This window comes from Clinocottus analis, unplaced genomic scaffold (genome assembly GCF_023055335.1).
Source record: "Clinocottus analis isolate CAN_PGR_092001 unplaced genomic scaffold, fCliAna1.0.p SCAF_12, whole genome shotgun sequence".
In the NCBI taxonomy this organism is placed as follows: Eukaryota; Metazoa; Chordata; class Actinopteri; order Perciformes; family Cottidae; genus Clinocottus; species Clinocottus analis.
Genome location: NW_027175843.1, coordinates 17,762,874 through 17,784,077, shown reverse-complemented (window position 1 = coordinate 17,784,077; position 21,204 = coordinate 17,762,874). Strand labels below are relative to the sequence as shown.

Below are 21,204 nucleotides of genomic sequence, written 5' to 3'. Positions count from 1 at the left end.
GTTATTTTAATACTTTTATTATCCATTAGAGATTAAGCCCTGTATGTTCTTTAAACAATTATAAATAACAACAATATCCCTTAAAACATTTCATGTAATACGTTAAAGAAGAAAAAAAACCCACTGAATTTGAATTTCTTATAGTCAAAATGGAAAACCTGTGGTAATGTTTCAGTTGTTATATTTTACCACAAAACCTATAAAGAGATAAAGAAAAGAAGTGTACAATTTATGTACATATAAGATATATCTGCACATAATCATATGAATAAAAAACATAGGGGTATACCTGCATATACACACCCATGTACACATACATGTACATATGCGCACACCCTCATAGATACATCTACACACATATATACAGTTTTACTCAGTGTTTAAAACAAATAAAGTTCAACATGTTATCGGTCTCGCTTCAAGAGGCTGATTCTCTTCAAGCTTCCTGTGCGTGCAGACTCTGATTGTGAGGGCATTATGTCGTGAAGTACCAACGCGCCGCTCCCCATCTCATCAAAAGCAAAGTGCATTGGCCGAGAGGACGAAGTAACACTGACCAGAACACAAGTACAACGCATCTCACGAACCGCAAAATGAACCGAGCTACTCACCATTTTGTAATCTCCCAGAATGAAGCAGCGACCTGTCAGAGGCCGAAGGGACCGATGCGAGTCTTGAAAGGAAGCGAGGCGGTTGGTTACCAACACTTCCTGTATTTAACAGTGGTTTGTACTTTCCACAGCTGAGCGGGCAGCAGTGTTTCTTCTGCAGACATGTACAAGCCAAAGGTTTTATGAGAATATAATGTGTTAAAGTCACTTGCAATGTTTAGGCCTTCTCTTTAATCTGGAACATATTTTTGATCTTTATTCATTCTGCCGCAATCCATGTTTTGTTTTTGTAATTTTGTTACTTAACTTTTGATTGATGATTTCCTTCCGTGGAGAAAAGTGCCATTTTGCTAAAGAACATAATAAACACAAAGAAAAAATGTGGCATTGCATACATGTACTCAATAGAAAATCACAGAGAAACCACCAGCAGGCGTTTTAAATTAATAATAATTATATGGTTATAATGGTGCATCTTCCTCAATCTATGAACAGAATTGGAAGTGCGCAAAGAGTTTAATCAGCAGAAATATTAAAGCGCTTCAGCTCAGTGGACTGATGGCTGTCACGCCAGCGGCCAGCTGCAAAAGGAAGAGGAAGTTTTACTCAGTCAAAGTGTCAGTCAGTTTTATTAGCAGAGGCGCACATTCAAACTCTCTTAGAGGAAAACACTGAACGTATGTGAGCTTACATTAGAAAACAAGTTTTCTCCCTTTAAAATGCCTCTGATATGTTCTATTTCTGCCAGGAGATAATGTGATTGTTGTGTGTGCATGTCTCTCATCAGATCTCTAAGTCTGTCCACAGATAATCTCACATCAAACTGCATAACATGTTAAGTGCTCATTTATGGCGACATGCTGAAGGGCCTCTCGTGGTTGCAGTGACTCACATTTGATCCAAACATTTTGAGAAAAATTCAATTTTTATGGGAAAGTTTTGTCCCCACAGGTCAGTTTTAAAGATACAATTGTGTTTGGGGTTACAGTTAGAACAAAGGTTATTAGCTGTAATCTGTGGGATTAATTGTACCTTATGTCAATAAAGGTCCTCACAAGTATGGCTATGCAAGTAGAACCCTGAGTTGGCACACATACTGTAATCAGTGATCCACACTGTTCATCTGCTGATGCAAGCTTGTTATGTAATCGCTTGACTCAGCACTGCCGCTCCGCAGTGGAGCGCTCTCACCATCATGTTTTCACACACACACACACACACACACACACACACACACACACACACACACACACACACACACACACACACACACACACACACACACACACAAGCAGTGGTCAGATGGTAGTAAATAGGGGGTTTAACGTCAGCACAAAATCCACTTTTTTACTTCAATGTATCAACTTTTATGAGACATGCCTTTTTGTTAACTGTCAGCATTTTTCAATGACCAATCAATACAAACAATTATACTAGCCAAGGTCACACAATTGTGGCTATTAAAAAACATTATAATTTAGGATCCTAATGACCAACCCTAATGCTGCAGGAGAGTTTTGTTCAGCCCAAACAAGTGAAATGCGTGCAACATGTTGCAGCACGTAAACTCATTGAAAATGTTTAGGAGGCTTTGTTTTCTGTTCAGTTTATTTGTCACCAGGGTTACAGAAGAAAAAAAATACTCGCCTGATTTTCATGAAACTTGTTGGAAGGGTTCAATATGAGTCAAAGAAGAACCAATTGAATTTGGAACCAAATTCAGCCCACAAGGCAAAATAATGCAAATGACTTGGTTTAACAAGCCTGGTTGAAGGAATACAATATATGGCAGCCAGAGATAGTGTCCATGTACAATTACTGATACAGAGTTCTTCCAAATGTTTTAACAGCCAACATTATAAGCGATAGATGGCTAACTAATATGATTTTGTACATTTCTGTTTTGACGCTGTCATGACGTTTTTGTGCGTTCATGTGCCTCTAACAGGAACAGGAATTGGGATCAAGTGGGTGGAAATAAACGCAGTTACCACAGTCACCGACTGTATCAATCAGGTATGAATCATCACTCTGGAAAAAGCTTCCGTAAAACTATATTTTCTTCTCAAATGCAGCATGCCTTGATTCTGCGCAGCAGATGTCGCTGTTTAGCTGCGTTTCCACTGCTGTTTTCATTCTCCTGCTGTTTCCAAGCTGCACACACTAGTGCGCAGCCGCAGTGCGTGAGCTGCGTCAAGTCCAAGAAATGCGGAGCGGAAAACGGAAACGCAGAGAATAAATCATGTAGCTTAAGAAAGTCATGGGGCTGAAATGAATGGAAATCCAAATAAGCCGTCCTATCAAGTCAAGCACTTAAAAGGGTAAAATAAAATAAAAAATTAGGCCGTATTTCTAAAACTTGAATGTAGTTATTAACGAATAAAAAAATGTTTTGTAGGTGAGGTATGGACTCGGGCGGCAGCATTTTTTTCCCCACATTGTATTTCCAACAATCATTATTTGTTATTATTATTATTATTATTATTATTATTATTATTATTATTATTATTCAGAGACGATTTGCCTTTGCTCTCATCGTAGAATGGCGCTGGCCTGGGCGGTATCTTATTTTGAAATATCCCGACCGGAAGTCGCACCTCGTCTCCATTCTTCGACGCTTTCGCGCATCGCGCAGACAGAGAGGCGGACGCGGCGGCTACAATCGAGGAGGAAACGCGGCACGGCACGCCTCGGCAGTCGGCACGCCTGAAGAAGTCGGTGTACGGCCGTTTTGCCCCGACCGTTAGCTTAGTACCCTGCACGCGACCCCGCTCGCTCTCGGATACAACCGGCGCACGCGCACACAAGCCCCCTCCCGGAGAACCGCGGAGAGGTTGGGAGCATTATGGCGACGTTGGGACCGGAGTCGGCTCGTGCTCCTCATTCCCAGCTCAGTTCTTCCCCGTCGATCCAGTCTCACATTGGGGGCGCTAACCTGCCGCCCAACCGGGGCTTGGAGCGGGCGCTGGAGGAGGCGGCGGCCAGCGGCGTGCTCAACCTCAGCGCCCGCAAACTAAAGGAGTTTCCCCGGACAGCCGCCAACCACGACCTGACGGATACAGTGGAAGCAGGTAGGCTTGTCTCCCTGGGGTGGGGTGTTGGTGGAGGGTAAGGGAGCGGGGGGGCGGGGGGGGGGTTGACCGGTAATGGGCGGTAACGACTCTCCGTGCGGCAGCGTGGTCCTCACTCACCGTGAGCACGTACAGTGCTGGAATTTCCGTTGGCCGTTAAAAATCAGAAGAGCGTGTTTATGTATTGAGCCGCACGGGGGAGTCGAACCCGCGACCCTGGCGGCTCATCGCGCGTCTGTTATTTTTTGCTGTGTGTGTGTGTGTGTGTGTGTGTGTGTGTGTGTGTGTAAACTCAAACGAGGCTCCATATACATCCCCAACTTTAGCTCCACAGCTGGACGTTGGCTCGTTGCTACCTGCAGTGCCCGCAGACAGGATGTTGGTGATTCAAGCATTCCCAAAAAAAAAAAAAAAGCTCAAGTTTCCAGTGTGCAGTAAACGTCTGCAGGGTCTGACTGCTCAGTGGGCCTTCAGTGGAATTCCCCACCACTTCCTTTTTAATCCATTTAGAGTTGTAAACAGGCATGGAGAGCAGAGTGTGCTGCTTTGTTGACAACAATAGATTTGACAGATATGTTTTTTTTAATGTTAAGGCAGATCTTTAACACAATTACTAGTGGGAAAAAAGTAACTGAGTATATTTACTCAAATACTTGTACTTTACTTCAGTATTTTAATGTTATGCTATACTACATGTCAGCGGCAAACATTGCATTTTTTTTGTATGTAATTTTGCATCATGAGTATTTTTACTTTTGGTACTTTATGTATTATGGAACTATTTTGATATATCAATATGTTTATTTTTCTTCATACATGGGATGGACTCCTCTTTGTAATAGTGTAAAAGTACACTGTAGTAACAATCTGAGTACTTCTTCCATTACTGTTGGATGGTTTGTTTTTGTATCCTTAAAAAATGTATATTCTCCGCTTTAAACTCTGCAGATGGGACGGGAAACCATAACAACGTGAGCTCGAGGGGTTTTTATGTCCCTAAACTAGAAACTTTAAGTACTGATGCATCTCTTTTTGCAGTATTTTGATCATAGCACAGGACTTTCCTGTTAATTAAGACGGTAGTAGTGAACTCAACATGCTAAAAGTAGCGTTTAGTGTGTGCTGCAGCATTGCATGGATCCCTATGATGGAAACTGATTTGCTTTGATGTGCTGTGTATCAGTAATGACTTGGATGCAGGCCGGTCACATGATGTCAGAGGCGGTATCGGACTCTAAAGGCTAGTTCTAGTAATATATATCCATGCACACAGGTACTGATGCTATGCCAATGCAATGTAGGTAACCAGAGTTGAGTTTGTGCTCTTCAAGGCTTCACAAAAATTGACTTCTTTGTGAACTGTCATAAGGAGGAAAGAGTGCAACAACCAAAATATAACCAATAGAGATATATAATCAAAAAGATTGGTGCAAAAACCGAAATCCACCCAATGACAGAGATATGAACTTTTGCAAGGGTCGTAAAAATGAACTGCTTAATAACCAATTAAATAAAAAATAGTCACTTTTCTGTGGGAAGTCTGTTCTCTTCTCAGCAGCGTAGACGTCGAGGTCGGCCGCGTGACAGCCGGGCCGGAAAGTCACAGTGACGTGGTGTTGCTGTAACCTTTGTTTATGTACACTAAAAAAAGAAATGTGGCTTGCATAACCACAGTGGGTCTCGTCAACACACACACACACACACACACACACACACACACACACACACACACACACACACACACACACACACACACACACATACATATAGAGTGAGAGTATGGAGGCACACTGGATCAGGGTTTACTTGGACTTGGATTCTGCTTACCGATAGCTGATGTCTTCGAACACTTCTGTCCAGAACACACACACACTCTCAGGGTTTCTGTTTCATCCAGCATCGTACTTCAGTGCTGCCTTGCCCAACAGGCGTGAAAGTTCACGCCACCGACACGGGCCTGTGATGTGACAGTGTTTTGTCAGTTGTGGTAGGTTTTTGGCGGATTCTTTTATTCAGTTCTGTCGGGTTTTGGCTGGAAGTTTAGTTCCTCACGGTAGCTTTTCCACTTTCACAGCATGACAAATTGAAACTCCTGTTTGCCTCTCGCTTACCCATCATGCCTTGCGTTATGGGAGGATGTTGTCTTTTTCTGGAGATGCAAAGTTTGATTTCCCGAGTCTGTGGCGGATGAGTCAAATAGCAAGATAGAGATAGAGATCTGATAAAATACGTTTTTCACCAGCAAAATACACCGCGAGTTATTCTGCGTTTTAGAGAAATGCAATATGCTCCGAGTCAGTGACGTCAGACGAGGCCTCTATTAAAGGCCAACCCGTTGGATCGCACAGCTCCTCGTGGAGCCGAGAGCAAACATCCAACTGTCGCTCCCTCTCGCGGAGACTTCCTCCTCCTCCTGCACGACTGCAGGTGCGACATGTATTAATAGGTTTCCTCTGCGTCTCCACACAGTCACGGCGTGCATTTTAACCAGCGTTGGGTCTGTGTTCGGGTGTTTCAGTTTTGGTATTCGACAAACGGACTGAAGGAACGCCAACGCGCTGGGGAGAGTGAACATGTCATGAATTAAGGACGGCATCATGTTTAATCTATCAAATCATTGACGTGTGTTTCTGATGGTCGGAAACCCTGCGTGTGTGTGTCTGTGTGTGTGTGCTGGTTTATTAGTGCTGAAGTGGTCTATGATCACACGAGGGCTGTGATCAACCCCCTCTGAGTGAAAATATAGATGAGAAAGAACAGAGTGAGTCACTGTCTCTCTCTCTCTCTCTCTTTCACACACACACACACACACACACACACACACACACACACACACAGACACACACATTTTTGACAAAAATCTACACACACATTTTACAAAAATCTACACACGAGCAGTTTGTTCAAAGCTCCACATGCATGCACATGTACTGAAAATGCAAGCATATTCAGGCACATGCACGGACACACACGCACACTCGCAGACACACACACACACACACAGCGGTTAGGTCTAGTTTCATATCAGCAGCCACACAAGTCCCAGCTCGCAGTGGACCACAAACTGGAGCTGGTTCCCTTAAACGTCTTCCTGTGACTGAAGGTTTGGTTGTGCTGGAAAAGACAGAGAGCTCATGTGTCGGACGTGTCGGCCGACCCTCTGAAGCCCAAATGTTTGACACCGTCCGTGTTTTTGTGTCTGTTTGGCTGGACCACATTTAGGGTTGGCTCTGTTTTGTCTCATGGTCTGTTTCAGATTGTCTCCAGCTGTCCTTTTACTGTACTGGACAGTACTTCTCACATCAGATACTTCTGGGCAACAAGTTGATTTACACAGAATACATTAACGATTTCTCTAAATTTTCTTTTAAATCTTTTATCAAGCAAAGCGTCAAATATTCTCTGGCTCCATCTTTGTGAGGATTAGTTGCTTTCTCTCTTTATCATTGTATTAAACTGAATATATTAGTTTATCTTTGGCTTTAGGAACTGATTTTACAAACGGATTATTATTAATATCATTAGTCTTTACTGCCTGTATCATTAGATTTCTTTATCACATATTAATGATGGTGGAAGCACTGCATACCTTTTTAGAGGTGGCGAGCACAACCGGAGTCCAGAAACAGGATGGTCTAAACCCAACCAACCGGTCAGTCTGCTTTCTCTCCCCCTCGCTTGGCTGATTTGGTGATATCAACTGCAACCGCCAAACTGTGTGTGTGAGTGTGTGAGTGTGTGTGTGTGTGTGTGTGTGGGAGTGTGGGAGTGATAAGGGTAAACCTGCTGAGGTTTCAAAGCTAAACAGGTGGTTCAGTTCTGAGGCGTGACCTTAGTTTGACCTACTGTAAATTTCACAGTAAGATGTTTTTTTTTTCTTTACAGATTGATTATTATCTTGATGTTTACATTTTTTGTATTTGTATTAAATGATCCTATAGTCATGTTATTGCTGATGGTTATTCTTAGAGGAGTTTGGGGGGGCTTTTTATAGGTGGTGGTAGTTAAAAGAGTGATGTCCAAACCCAAGGGATGTCTTCAGACTGCTTCACTAGAGTTTATGGACGTTGTAGACTGCCACAAATATCAATTCATCTGATTTGTATTTTAACGATAAATCAACTTGTACATTTTCAAAGTATTTGTGACCTTTTAAGGCCCATGACAATTTTCACAAGTTGGCATATTCATATTGTTTGGTCTTATTCAGTTCAATACCAGAGAAGTCAAAACAAACCATCCAATATATTTAATGTCTCAAAAATGAGAACAAATTAGGGAATGCTAAAAAATGTAATACTAGATGATTAAAATGGCTGTAGATTAATCTGAATCGACTATGCTCTCGTCGGATGAATGAACACGTGTGTTTGAGTGATTCTTTAGTTTCGTTCTGAGCTACAGGAGGTTTTTACTTTCCTTTCTCCTCCTGATGAGAAACAGCAACACGCTGACCGACTCATTCTACTGTACTCTACTCCCAATGACTGCCTGTTAAGTATTAACGCTGTGTGTGTGTGTGTGTGTGTGTGTGTGTGTGTGTGTTTGAACCACGCGGAGAGATTACATAAGATTCATGTTGGTGATTCACATTATAACCATCTGCAGGATTGACATCGCTCTCTTCTCGCATCAGTCCCACAAATCCAGATGAAAATAGATCTGCTCTAAATATTTTAGACCAGATTCTGAAACAAACGTATTTTCATCCTCCCACTCATTGAGCATGTTTTCTGTCCCTCACTGTTATCTCTATTTTATTTAGTCCAATCTTTTTTTTATACGTGAAATGTCTGATTTACTGCACCGTTTGTCCCTAATTAACTTGTCCATCATTAGACCCGTTAACTGTCATTTGTTTCACGTTTTGATTCAGCTGTCAGCGACTCTCCATGTATCTCTGTGTCAATCACTAGAAGCCCCACGATACCATATTATCCCGTTATTTAATGTTCAATACAATCTTATTGCGATTTTAAACATTTTGATTATATGTTAAATACTGCAATAAGATATTTTGATAACATATATTGCAATTTATTACCTACAAAAATATGCAGTTTGTAATTTTTTCACTTCCTGCAAATCCTGCTGACTTTTCCCATGGCCGCACCAGAATACGACTGAGCACCACAGTTGACTGAAAAAGCACTTGTTACCAAAAGTTATTTACAATATTAACAGCTTATATGATAAAGGATTGATAATTTGGATCCGTGTATTGATATGAAAATATTCTATGCTCAATCAATTTCTTTTTTTTTAACCCAAGTCCATTATTATTAGTAGTATTATTATTGCACGCTCAGATTTCACTACTACTACTACTGCTGTACGTGGCTATTTTTAGTGAGTTATTACAAACTGGCCACGCAAAAAAACGGCACCGCGACCACCATGATGTCATGCTTTTCTCGCCAGCAGTTGTCAAAGATGTGTTGCCGTGCAGGATTACAGAGTTGGAAGGACCAACAGGCGTCTCCTCCAGCTCTTTACTGCACCACACGCCCTCTCCAGAGACTTTTTATTTTTCAAAAAATAACTCCCCTTCATTTTTGTGATGTTGGGACTTTTAAAAAATATGCAGTAAGATTTGAATAGAGCATGTTTAATGTGAGGGGATGGATGCATGATGAAGGCCTCAGGCATTATTCACCACCCAGAGTTTTAACACCCTCACTTCCTCTACCTCACTGCTCTTCCTTCCATTTCATCTACACACACACATGCACACACACACACACACACACACACACAAGGGAAGCTGTGGATTCCCAGGAATGTGGCGGGCTGTTGGGTTAAAGGAGGGTCCATCCTCTGTTCCCGCCACACCTGAACGTAATGACAGCTGGGGCCAAAGCGCACACACTCAGACACACTCGGACACACTTGGACGCATTTATTTGTACTTGTGAGGACACTGAAATAATCATCTGTAGCGGAGTATCTTCTTTAAATGAGTCAAACAACTGCTTTTTTATTCCCACAATTTGACAGTTTAAGACACAATTGGTATAAAAAAAAAAAAAAGAGGCTTATTTTCTTAAACTAACCCTGACCTGTGACCTCATGAATAAATAAATACATGCTCAAACACAAAACCCTTCCCGTAATTTTGACCTGAAACCTCTTTGCGTCGATGGAGGTGGAGTTCACGGAGGGCTGAAGGGGCGCCGGGCCTCATGCATAGTGGATGAAGCAGTTAATGAAGTAGTTAATGGAGCAGTTAATGGTTTCTCACAGAGGAGCGAACCGCCCCAGAGACACCCGACAGGCAGATTGAAGGACAGCGGATCAGAAAATGAGCACACAGGTCTGAGATGGAAAATAAAAGAATACAATCAAAGGAAACATAATGAAGGTTGACTCCTGTCAGCTTGAATTAGTGAGAGACAGCCTACGACGTAATACATAATGATCTATATAACATAGATCAGAATAGAGCGAGTCAGGGCTTGAATAGTTTCTATATCTGTTGCCTTTTAGCCGCCATTAAAATATAATAGCTATGTTTTATATATTTAATCATTCATTCTTGTGCAATTCCTTTTCTTATATCATGCCGCAGCAGTCGTGATAGCACATCTGTGCGCTCGATTAAAAGCCGACCTGAGGACGGGTGGCGTTGTGGATCTCCTTAATGACACGGCGAGGTGGTGCTCTCGCCAGCACAGAGACAGGAAATGACCGCTCCCCACCTCATTGTGTTCAGGAGGCAACCGCTCCGATAGTTTCCTGTCAGAGAGACCAAGGACACCCACAGTCCCACAAAACTATGACATACAGCTGCAGATGTCCAACAGCCGGCATCGTTCCCACTTCATGGCCCCCAAACATTAGACGTTTTTACAGGTATTTGATAAACAGCCGCATTAATGTAACACAGGTGGTCGTGTAAATATATATATTTATAATGATATATTACTTTTTTATAAGGAACGTGAACCCGCCTAAGAAATGGACATGTTTCCAGTCGTCCACCTTTCTGCCGTGTCTCCTCAGAATGGATCTTTTGTACATCAGCGGAGGTCATGACTTTACTGCGGGACACTCGGTCACTGAGCCCAGCAGGAAGTGGTCTTTTCTTTTGATACCTGACACCTGCGAGTCCGACTGTGACCGCGGGACCGCTGTGCACACTGAAAGCACGAAGACGATGTCACACGTCGCTTCATACGGTTGCGAGCTTTTCCTTTTTCCTAAAAAAAATAAATCATCATTCACTCCAGACGGAGTTCACTCTCAGCTCAAATGTGAACTTGTGTCGACTTGTGATGCGATGAGGTCATACCTTGTGTGCGAGTGGGTGTTTGTGCCCAAATTTGGTCTTTTGAGGCTTTTATTTTTGTCCATCGGTGGTTCTCATCTGATTCCGCACTCTGAGCGGCTATGTGGAGCAGAAAATACAAACACAGACGACAGAACAGACTTCTCCCCGGTGACGTCAGCCTGCAGCTACAGCACACGAACACTCGGATACTCGGGACAGGACGATTAGCTATAGCAGTTAAACACAGGGATCCCATTGTCTGCTATGTTTTGTGCCACTAATATCAACTTGCGGTTGCACCGAGCTAAAGTGGGGAGTGACATGCTAAATGTTCTCACCTGCATGGTCATTAGGGGTGGGAATTTGAGTTCCCACGATACAATATCGTCACGATACTTAAGTCCCGATATTATCGCGATACATTGAGTATTGCAATATAATGAGATTTATTACATTTTTTCCAACCGCAAATTGTTCCCAAAGGAAAACTATGTCAAGAAAAAGTCACTTGATTTTATTATAGGAACAAAACGTTTATAATTGATTAAATAAAAGATCAATACTTTGCTTCCGTGTATTGATACAATATTGCCACGCAAAATATCGCGATACTATGCTGTATCGATTTTTCCCCCACCCCTAATGGTCATTGTGCGCATGTTCGCATGAGATTAGCATTTAGCTGAGGTGCACGCCTGTTAGCTAGGTTTGTTTATTGACAAATCATCCTGGTACTTTTTTAATTTAAGGAACAAACCTCAACCCTACAAGACATTTTGTTAAACATGATATTTTACCGTACTTTTGACTGTCTCGACATGTTGTTTAAATAGACCGCACACAATTCTGCCACGATTTGTCTTTCCCACACAAATATTGTGATTCTGAGAAAAGTTGGCGTGTCCATACTCCCCATCTTTTAATCATCGTTCCTCATCTGAGATCCGGCGTGTTTATGCTTCCCTGACAACGTGACAGTGGCCCGGGACAAACAAACGTCTTGTTGTCGGGACAGTAGAGCAACTGTGCCGGCTCTAACTTGTAAATGTTTTAACAGTTTTTTTTTTTTTTACCCCCGTAGTTGAATGAAAACAAGCGCTGTAGAGGAGCACATGACGCTCTCTCAGTTTACCGCCTCAGGAGCTGTGATTTGGCGATAAATATTCCACCAGCAATTCAGCCGTTAGTGACAGCTGATCACATCTGTAATCTTGTTTAACTATTCTTTGGTCAGGTTGATCGTTTCAGAGTTAAATTCAGACTCGATAGTAAACTATCAGAAAATGATTATTTAGATGTTCATACCAAATCGCGGGCATCATATTGTCCTCAGTTTATTAAAAGCAATATGTTTTATGAATGTGTCTTACTGGAGAACTTCTAGCCGGTTCTGTTGTAACATCACGTTGTCAGTGTGACAAGGTTCTCCAAACTTAAGAAGAGTTTTATGTTTGGTTTGTTTAGCTTAACTCTGAGTAATTACACACCGACCACCTGACTTTGTTGAGTTCTGGTAACCCAGTAATGACAAACCAGTCCAGACCCACTGCTGTTATTTACCTCCTCAGACCGGTGAAGGAGACGTGAATATGAGCATCAGTAAGAAGTCCTTATTTTGGCTCTCTACGCTACAGAATCTGCATCCGTCTCCGTCTACCCATAATCCCTTTTGATTTGTGTTTCGTAGTGGGTTTGGATTGTCTTTTTATCCCTCCTCGGAAATCTCATACTTATGTGTGTATGAAACACAAATAATACAGTTCAAAATACACCATTAAACAAACAAAAAGCTACAATATAACGGCAGCAAAAGTATTTGGTTAACAATTACGAGTGTGTGTTTGCACCAGCTGCATTTCAAGAGAATATCAAATCAATAAATGCAATACTCATTGTGTAGAGTGATGCATTTAAGCCTCGGGATGACGTCGTCTGGTCCTGCAGCTCGAGTGTTTCTAAATCTCCGCTGTACAGTCGCTCTGTCCTGACAGACGCCGAATCCCTTTGAATAAATAAACAGGAGCCGTCTCTCATCCTCCAAATGTAGGCCAAATTCAACCCCCAACACACATACACACACCTATCTCCCACCTAAATCCTACTGGCATAATACTGGCATCCAAACATCTCTCTCACTCACACACACATACACACAAGCACACACTTATCCGTAACTGGTTCACCATGAAGAGCACACCCACTTTCCATACCCCTCTCCTTCAGGCTTATCATAATACACCATGAAGCACATGCCAGCATACATAAATAAGTGTTCACATATGCTCATAAACACACACACATACACACACACATAAAGCAATATGAATCCACATCCACACAAATGAGAGCGGTGGCATTAAGTAAAATCTGTCCAAATTTAATCTCAACATTCAGAGTCTGGCAGTCTCACTTGCTCAGGTGTGACATTAAATCACTCTGGGGATGTTTTGGTGTGTGTGTGCGTGTGCAACGTTGCAATTTAACATGGACAATAATGAGATATTTGAAGTCTGGTGTTGCTGTCATGAAGAGTTTTTCCATTTTTAGTAATGTTTCACCCATCTGAACCGTATTTGTGTCTGTGCGTTCAATGCAAACTGCGTGTGTGTGTGAGTGTGTGTGTGTGGTAACGTACCAACAAGTGAAGCAGACATCAGTAAAAGCAATGCACGATTCAAAATCTTGACGTACTGATATTTTATGTCTTTCCTCAACAATGGAAGTTTCTAAACAATCTTGGGTTTAACAACCTGTACTGCGTCCATGTCATCCATGACTATTTCCCGTTTCTCTAATGCTTTTATTTCCAAGGAAGCATCTTTTTAGTAACCAACTGAGAACAAAGATTATTCCCCCCCATTCTTAATCCCGCCTAATCCCGCCTGATTGGTCGACTCTCTCCAAAAAGGCGGAAACGGCATGTAGAATAACACACATCATTTTTACGGTCATGAAAATGTGTTATATATTATATATATAATTATAACCAGCATGGTGTCTGCGCTAAAAACCCTCCCCGGACTCCTCCTGCGGAATTAATATTTTTAATTTTAAAGATGTCATTAGCCTGAATTGCTTTAACACAGTGCCAGAAATAATGTTTGACAGTCAGAGGGGTGTGTGGCGGGTTGCTGTTTTGAAAGCGTGCCACCCCCCGCGTCCATGCCAGTGGACACACACACACACACACACACACACACACACACACACACACACACACACACACACACGGTTTAGTGATATGCTGACAGCAGAGAAAGATGTGGGTCAGTGGTGGGGGTCTTGTTGTTGTATTTGATGATGATGATGGGGGGTGTGCGTGTGCCAGTAGCAGGGTCTTGTGGGTTGCCAGTTTGAGGAAACTCCCCCTCTCCAATCCTGTTAATGTCTCTGGCTGCCAGAACTCCTCCTCCATCGTCTGTGTCTCTTTTTTACTGTCTTGCTATTTTTATACTTGACATTTTTTCCCTCTGTCTATCAACCTGTTTTGCTCTTTGTGTGTCTGTCTGTTCACATCCTGTCTTCACTACATCAGCAGCATTGTTGAAAAAACGACAACATTCGTCTGCTTTTAATTGATTTTGTTTGTCCATTCGGTTGCAATAATCTCACCTTAAAATTGTGTTTTTAGTTTTTTTTGTGAGTTAAATCAATATTTATCTGTGTGAGCCCCCCACAATAATCACCCCAAACCCTCTACAGTACGACTAATCCATGACAGTCTGCTGGTCACTAGGTCAGACACACACACACACACACACACCCCCCAGATGGAATACAGCTGATAAACCAGGAGGTCCCTGCATAACAGAGACAGTATTTTACTAGGACTTCAGAAAAAAAAGGATTTTGTTCGATCTTTTATTGGTGTTTTAGTGGCTATAAATAACTTATCAGTATAATTGCTTGATTTGAGTCTTTGCAGCGCTACAAGGAGGTAACTGCTTTCATTGTTGTATTCTGAGTAACGTCATGTTCTTTTAAAAAAAGAAAGAAGAAAAGCGCCGATACAACCAGCACCCTGACATTTTAAATCCAGTCATGTGTAGTAAACACTACACAAAGGTCACACGTTACACGTTAAAGAATGGAAACATGTTTTGGTTTCTCAGGAGAAAGTAGAGTGAGTGATGAAGGTCTGCATGTTGAGATCTGTCGAGCGGTTTCTCATATAAACGTCTATTTGAGGCAGACTTCTTGCTGTGAGGGTTTTGAGTTTGTTGTGAATTTACATGTGCAGAAAGAGTTGATTTACTATTATTAGCGGAGTGGCTTTCCAGTGGGACACACACTGCTGATCACCTTTCAATGTTCATTTCTTCACCACACACACACACACACACACACACACACACACACACGTTTTGCTTTTAGCCTGCTGTTACTGTTAACCTGATTGACATTTGTGACACACACAACCTGGTGTAACGTAGAATGATGGCGTGTCGGCAATGAAGATCTTCATCTTCAATCTTAAGGGAATGCTTTAGGTAAATATAATCATACATACGCATGTCTTTAATAATTCTAATTGACTGTCTGCGGCTCCAGTCGCTTTTAACACGTTTGATCTTCACAACTGGAATCAGGACCGTCGACACCAGGCGAGGGAGAGAATAAGCAACAAAAAAACCCGGAAGAAACGTTGAGCAAATGGAAAAATAGTTGTGTCATGAGGAGTGAGAGTGATTTAATAATCCAGAACACCAGGTCAGAGCCAAAGTTCGGAAGAAGTTCAGCTCACTCTGAAGAGTTTACGGCTGTTGTTGTTCTCGTTCCTTTGTCCCACGTCTTATCTAGCAATGTGACCGGTTTTTGATGACGTAAACAGGAGAATCTGTGTCCTCGTGTGACTCCAATCACAGTCCACCTGTCTTTGTGTTTGATTAGTTGTTCAACAAGTGTTCCTGTCTGGCTTTTTAGACATTTGAAAGTTACGTTTGTCGGGTGGAAAAGTTTAATCCAGCACAATTCCGACTTCTGTTTGGTGGCAGCCGTCCCGTCTTCACCAGAATGAGGACAATCTGAAATGTAACAAACACAAATAGTCGTGGCCTCCATGAGAAATACGCAACAAATGTGTTGTTTTCATTTATCTTCATAGGTCACAAGCTGACGTCATATAAACTGGGGGATTATTTTTTTTCTGACAGTTTGTAGATGTGGGATTCTCTCAGAGATAAAGAAGCCAGAGAAATAAGAAATTGACTTGGAGTGTCAGAAACGGCCTTTAACTATCAAACTGTCTGCTAACTGAGGTCTGCTAACCTACATACTGTCTGTCTGTCTGTCTGTCTGTCTGTCTGTCTGTCTGTCTGTCTGTCTGTCTGTCTGTCTGTCTGTCTTGATGCTAAATTGCAACACTTTAATCACAGTGACTTTAGCTCTGTGTGCATATAATCGCTGTGACAACTTAATTAGCCAAAGCTGTGTGTGTGTGTGTGTGTGTGTGTGTGTGTGTGTGTGTACATGATAAAGAACCAGACTGATCTTTCTGGGTGTTCTTCTTCTCTCGTCCTACTTTCGCTTCCAAGGCGGCAGGAAATGAGGTCGAGCGTCCCTTCGCCGCGCTGTGAATGAGTGAATTATCCGACGACTAAACGAACGCACATTTTGATCGTTTCTCTTTCCGTTTGTTTTGTCTCCAAGGGGGGTTTTAACATCCTCTGGTTGTGGCCGTGTGTGTGTGTGTCAGGATGCCGCTGGAGGCAGAGTGAGTGGATGTGGGTGGATGGATTCACTTGAAATATCGCTCTCTCCGTTACGCAACAGTCCATTCGTGTCGGTTGTTCTGCAGAACAAAAACCTGAAGATTCAGCAGACAAATGGAGCGAGGGAAACATGGACGAGGGGGAGGACACCGCTACACACATTCTGATTTGCTTATGAAAGGATCGGGCCGGTGTTATGTATATTTTTCTTACTGTCAACAAAGCCAATGAAAAAAGCCCCGAACAAACGACGTGTCAAACCGTAAATATATTCGTTGTAGAAATCTGTTTACTTTGACGAGAAGATCGTTTTCCTGTTGGCCACATTGCATCCAATTTGAAAAATATTGTAGCAATTAAACATGAAAATGACTTTGAAAGACTAACGTTAGGCTGGCATCCAAACACACACACACACACACACACACACACACACACACACACACACACACACACACACACACAGCACCACATTGTCCATTGTGAGCCTCTGTAATAAAATGTACAGCACACAAATTTGGTTCCCATAATGCAACAGGAAGTGTTGCAATAGCTGAGTTCTTTTTGCTTTTATTTGTTTATATCTTGGCGGATCGGCACCATTTGAAGTATGCTGAATAATCTATTTTTTTAGATCTCCAAGCTTTTTCTGGACATTTCTAGAGTTAAAACTGTTGGAGGAGTAAGTAAAACACACACACACACACACACACACACACGCACACAAAATAGATGCATTTTATAATGTCAGAGCTCAGTTTGTCCCTCACTAGGAATCATTGCCTGGAGTAGAAACACAAAGTGGACCTGAGATTTTTTTTCTGAGGTCAAATAAATCTCCTTCTGGTGGATGAGGAATGTTCCAGTAGCGCAGGAAAACAATTTGGGGTGCGTGTGTGTTGCGTGTGCGTGTGCGTTCTCCCATAAACAGTCCATATAAAGCACATCATGTGTGTTTTTTTAATGATTTTTGTGACCGTGTAGGAATGGCTGGTTGTCCCACAGGATTTCTAGTTGACCTATTTCTTGACCCACGTCCATCTGCTGTGACCACCACACACACACACACACATGCATGCACGCACATTGTACATCTATGTTTAGGTTGAGAAACATTTGAACGATCTGCAAATATGCATTTTTTACCCCTTCTTTTTGCCCCAAGATAAACATGAAACGCACATTCGTGCCCACACGTGTTTGTGCAGCCGCTGATGCATACAGAAACGCACACACACGCATGCATGTTTGCACAGACATGCGACTCTGCATCCATGCAGAAAGTCTCACGCGGTCGTCATGGGGACTTCAGCTCCTGTTGTCATCCTGTATCATCCTTCATTTGTTCCACGTGAGGTGATGTCACATTTAAACTGGGAGGAATAGCGAAAGATGGAATTTATTTTCGGTTAAAAACGGTGAGAAAATACAGTGAAAAAATAAATACTGGACATAAATAGTGAGTTGCATATGGAATGAAAAGAGTCAGAAAATAAAAGTTTAGGGTTGAAGGTTGAAAGCTTATCTTTTCTTGGCATCACCGAAATAAAACAACGTAACATTTGGATCTGCTTCGTCTCCTTGTAAAAGTAAAAAGTGGTTATGAAACAGTCTCCGTACTCTTGGTGTTGTTGTAACTTTATTATTTCAGTATTTTATATCGAAGCCGATTGCTGACAGCAGTAGCTTTTTCTAAAAACAAAGCAGATCATCATCACCGTCATCGTCGTCATCTTCCTCCCCATCAGCACAAACTGGAGTCCGAGGCGGCGGGTTTTTGCCCCTGACAGCAGCTTCAGCATCCCGTTTCCTCCGCACTCAGCAAGCGGTGAGGGAACCGCCAAGAACAGCCCGTCCACTGACCCACAAACACAGTAACACAACTCCACACCCTGCTCACACGGAGTCCACATCTGTCCTCTGGTCTGTGAGGTTTGCTTTTCTCTCATATGGCCACAAAAACCTTAGAATAGACTTAATGTTAGAACAGCTCTGCTTTCCTCAAGAGCTTTTATATGCCTGGTATGTGAACGCACAGTTATGTGTTCAAGTACCTGAATGCCTTCATTTCCTTTCCTTACTATTCCTCTACTTTCTGTTTCTTCTCATCATTCATTCTCTCCTGTTAACCCCTCACTCCCTGTGTGTCTATGTGTGTGTTTGTGTGTCTGTGTGTTATCACTTCATGACAATGATGCTGATTAACCGAAACGACACGCTTCATCTTATCTGTTCTAACGGTTTCTGTTCTGCACTAAGGGTGAGACCGAGTGTCTGCTTAATATGGCAGTGTTGCTCTTTTGTGTGTGTGTGTGTGTGTGTGTGTGTGTGTGTGTGCGTGTGCGTGTGTGTAATGAAGCCTGTCATTACAGTACTGCAGGGCGGACTCTCTCTTGCACAACCAGAGGATGCAGCCACAACGCACACACAGTGTATGTGTGTATATGTATATATAAATATACTTATTTTAGAGATCTTCAGGCTGACACAACTAGACGAGCTGACTCTGCGGAATTTCAATCTGAACCATAGGGACGATCTTCAGCCAATCACAATGCGACAACTTACTGTCATGGATGAACTAGAGCCAGAAGTTAGTTTCACTATGAACCTTTTTTAATGTACTTTAAGAAAAAACTTAAACTCCAAAGCAGACAACAATGATACTGACTTCCAGAATGAGTAGCAGGTAAACTTAAGACGTGCAGTGCAGACTTTATTCCATGCAAGACGTCGCACATTGATCTCAATGAGCAGACATGTTCTTCTTTACTGTGTGAACAGTTCATGTTTCGTTCGGGTTTTCACGGCAGGAAGTTCTTTGGTGAAGTGGTTGAGCCACCGAGATCTTGAGGCGTCTCTCCCCCGAACGATAACCACATCACCCGGCAGCAGCGTGAACTTGTGCTCGTTACGTCACGGTGTTCACGGGGAGTCGACCCCCTGTGCGTGTTTCTTTTGTTTCCAACTCTCTGGTGAATATAGAAGGGACTTAACTTGAGCTGACATTTAAACGTGAACTTCCATCATTCATCATTTTCTTCCTCCCTCCCTTCCTTCCTCGCTTCCTCCCTTCCTCTTTCCCCGTCCTGTTTCGCAGTGCCGTGAGATGACAGAGCTCTGTGTTAATGAGTAGGCAGGAAACATTCTCGCGCCTCAGCTGCTCAGCCTCCACATTCCTGCTCTGAGTGTTTGTACCTCGAGTGGTCGAAGTTCACGTCACCGCTCGCACGTCGTCTCTGTGCGCTTCAACAAAGCGCTTTATACAACGCAGTGAACACTTGCGATTCATGGAAACGTCTTCAGCGGTTTGTAATTGTATCCGAGCGGACAGATTTAACTCGTGTTGTTTGATTCTGTGTCACAGTGGTGAGAAGAAGAGCATCATGGCGAGCAGTTGATGACGAAATAAAGTTTCAGGGCAAGAGTGTCACAGCCCCCAGGACTGCGTTTTGTGTTTTTTAATGCCAAATTAAATCATAAAGGTCTGAGAAATGTGACATTTTGTTCAAGCAAGAATGATGTAAGATGGTTAGACGTCATACTCGCAACTCCTACTCGACAAAAATGATGTCCAGTTGCTTCAACTATGTTGATTTTTTTTCAACCCGTTAGCTTTTCCCAAGCTACTGTTGGTGAAAGTCAACCATTTTCCTCCCAGATGTTTTTTTTAAATGATGCCATTTGAACTGCTGGGAGGTTTTTAATGTCAACGTCTGTGCAGGAGGTTGCAGGTTCATTGATCGTAACAACAATCTAAAATCAATTGAATGGATGCAATTGGAAATAAGAAGCGACTGAAAACTATTTGTGTTATAAAACTCCTGCAGTGAGTCGGACATGACTGTCATACTGATGGAAAAGGTACATTATTGATTTGTTATATAGACAAGTAAATGTCGAGAAAGTGTTGAGTTGACAATAATAACACATTAAAATAGGAGCTGATAACTAAAAAGGAAAGCTCCTCAGAAGAATTAAAGGTGCATACGGTGTATTGACTAAACCCTCACCCATGCATGTAGTTGAACACTTTTCACTGGATTTGATGCTGAAAAATTTGTGAAAACGTGTCGATTCTCATGCTAATTCTGCAATAATAGGAAGCACCTTTTTTCATTACATCTCAATGGATTCATGGATGTTTATTGCACTGGACATCTTGAATAATGATTTTTTTTTTGTTAGTAAATTTCTGATATAATGTGCATGAATGTAACTTTGTGTGCATGTAACTGAACTTCATGTTCATTATTGTATTTTTCATTTTCCTCGTGATTTGCTTCTGAAATGATGGATGACTTACGTTTCGGCTGAGGAAGACTCCCCGAGGCATTCTTCTTCACGTTCTCTCGTCTAGAGGTCAAAGGTCGCACATCGACAACAATGCGCCGACCCGCCTCGTGGCCTCGATGAGATCACTTCCTGTCCCGTAAGAGGGAGAGTGTTGTTATTAACACAGGAAGCCCCACGCCTGTTTCTCTGGGTGTATTTTATATCTACAGCGTCATACACAAGATGAACTTCTCTCACAGTGATCT

General features: G+C 42.3%; 1 protein-coding gene across 7 annotated transcripts in view; it reads left to right on the top strand.

Annotated features, from left to right (window-relative positions):
- The first annotated feature begins 3,265 nt into the window (after positions 1-3,265).
- Positions 3,266-21,204, top strand: part of lrch1 (leucine-rich repeats and calponin homology (CH) domain containing 1) — a 59,451-nt gene continuing 41,512 nt past the window's right edge. For all 7 annotated transcript variants that reach the window (XM_068572045.1, XM_068572043.1, XM_068572040.1 and 4 more), the window contains exon 1: positions 3,266-3,682. In XM_068572045.1, coding sequence (XP_068428146.1) covers positions 3,457-3,682 — 226 coding nt within the window. In that variant the 5' untranslated portion in view covers positions 3,266-3,456. The remainder of the gene's footprint in view (positions 3,683-21,204) is intronic.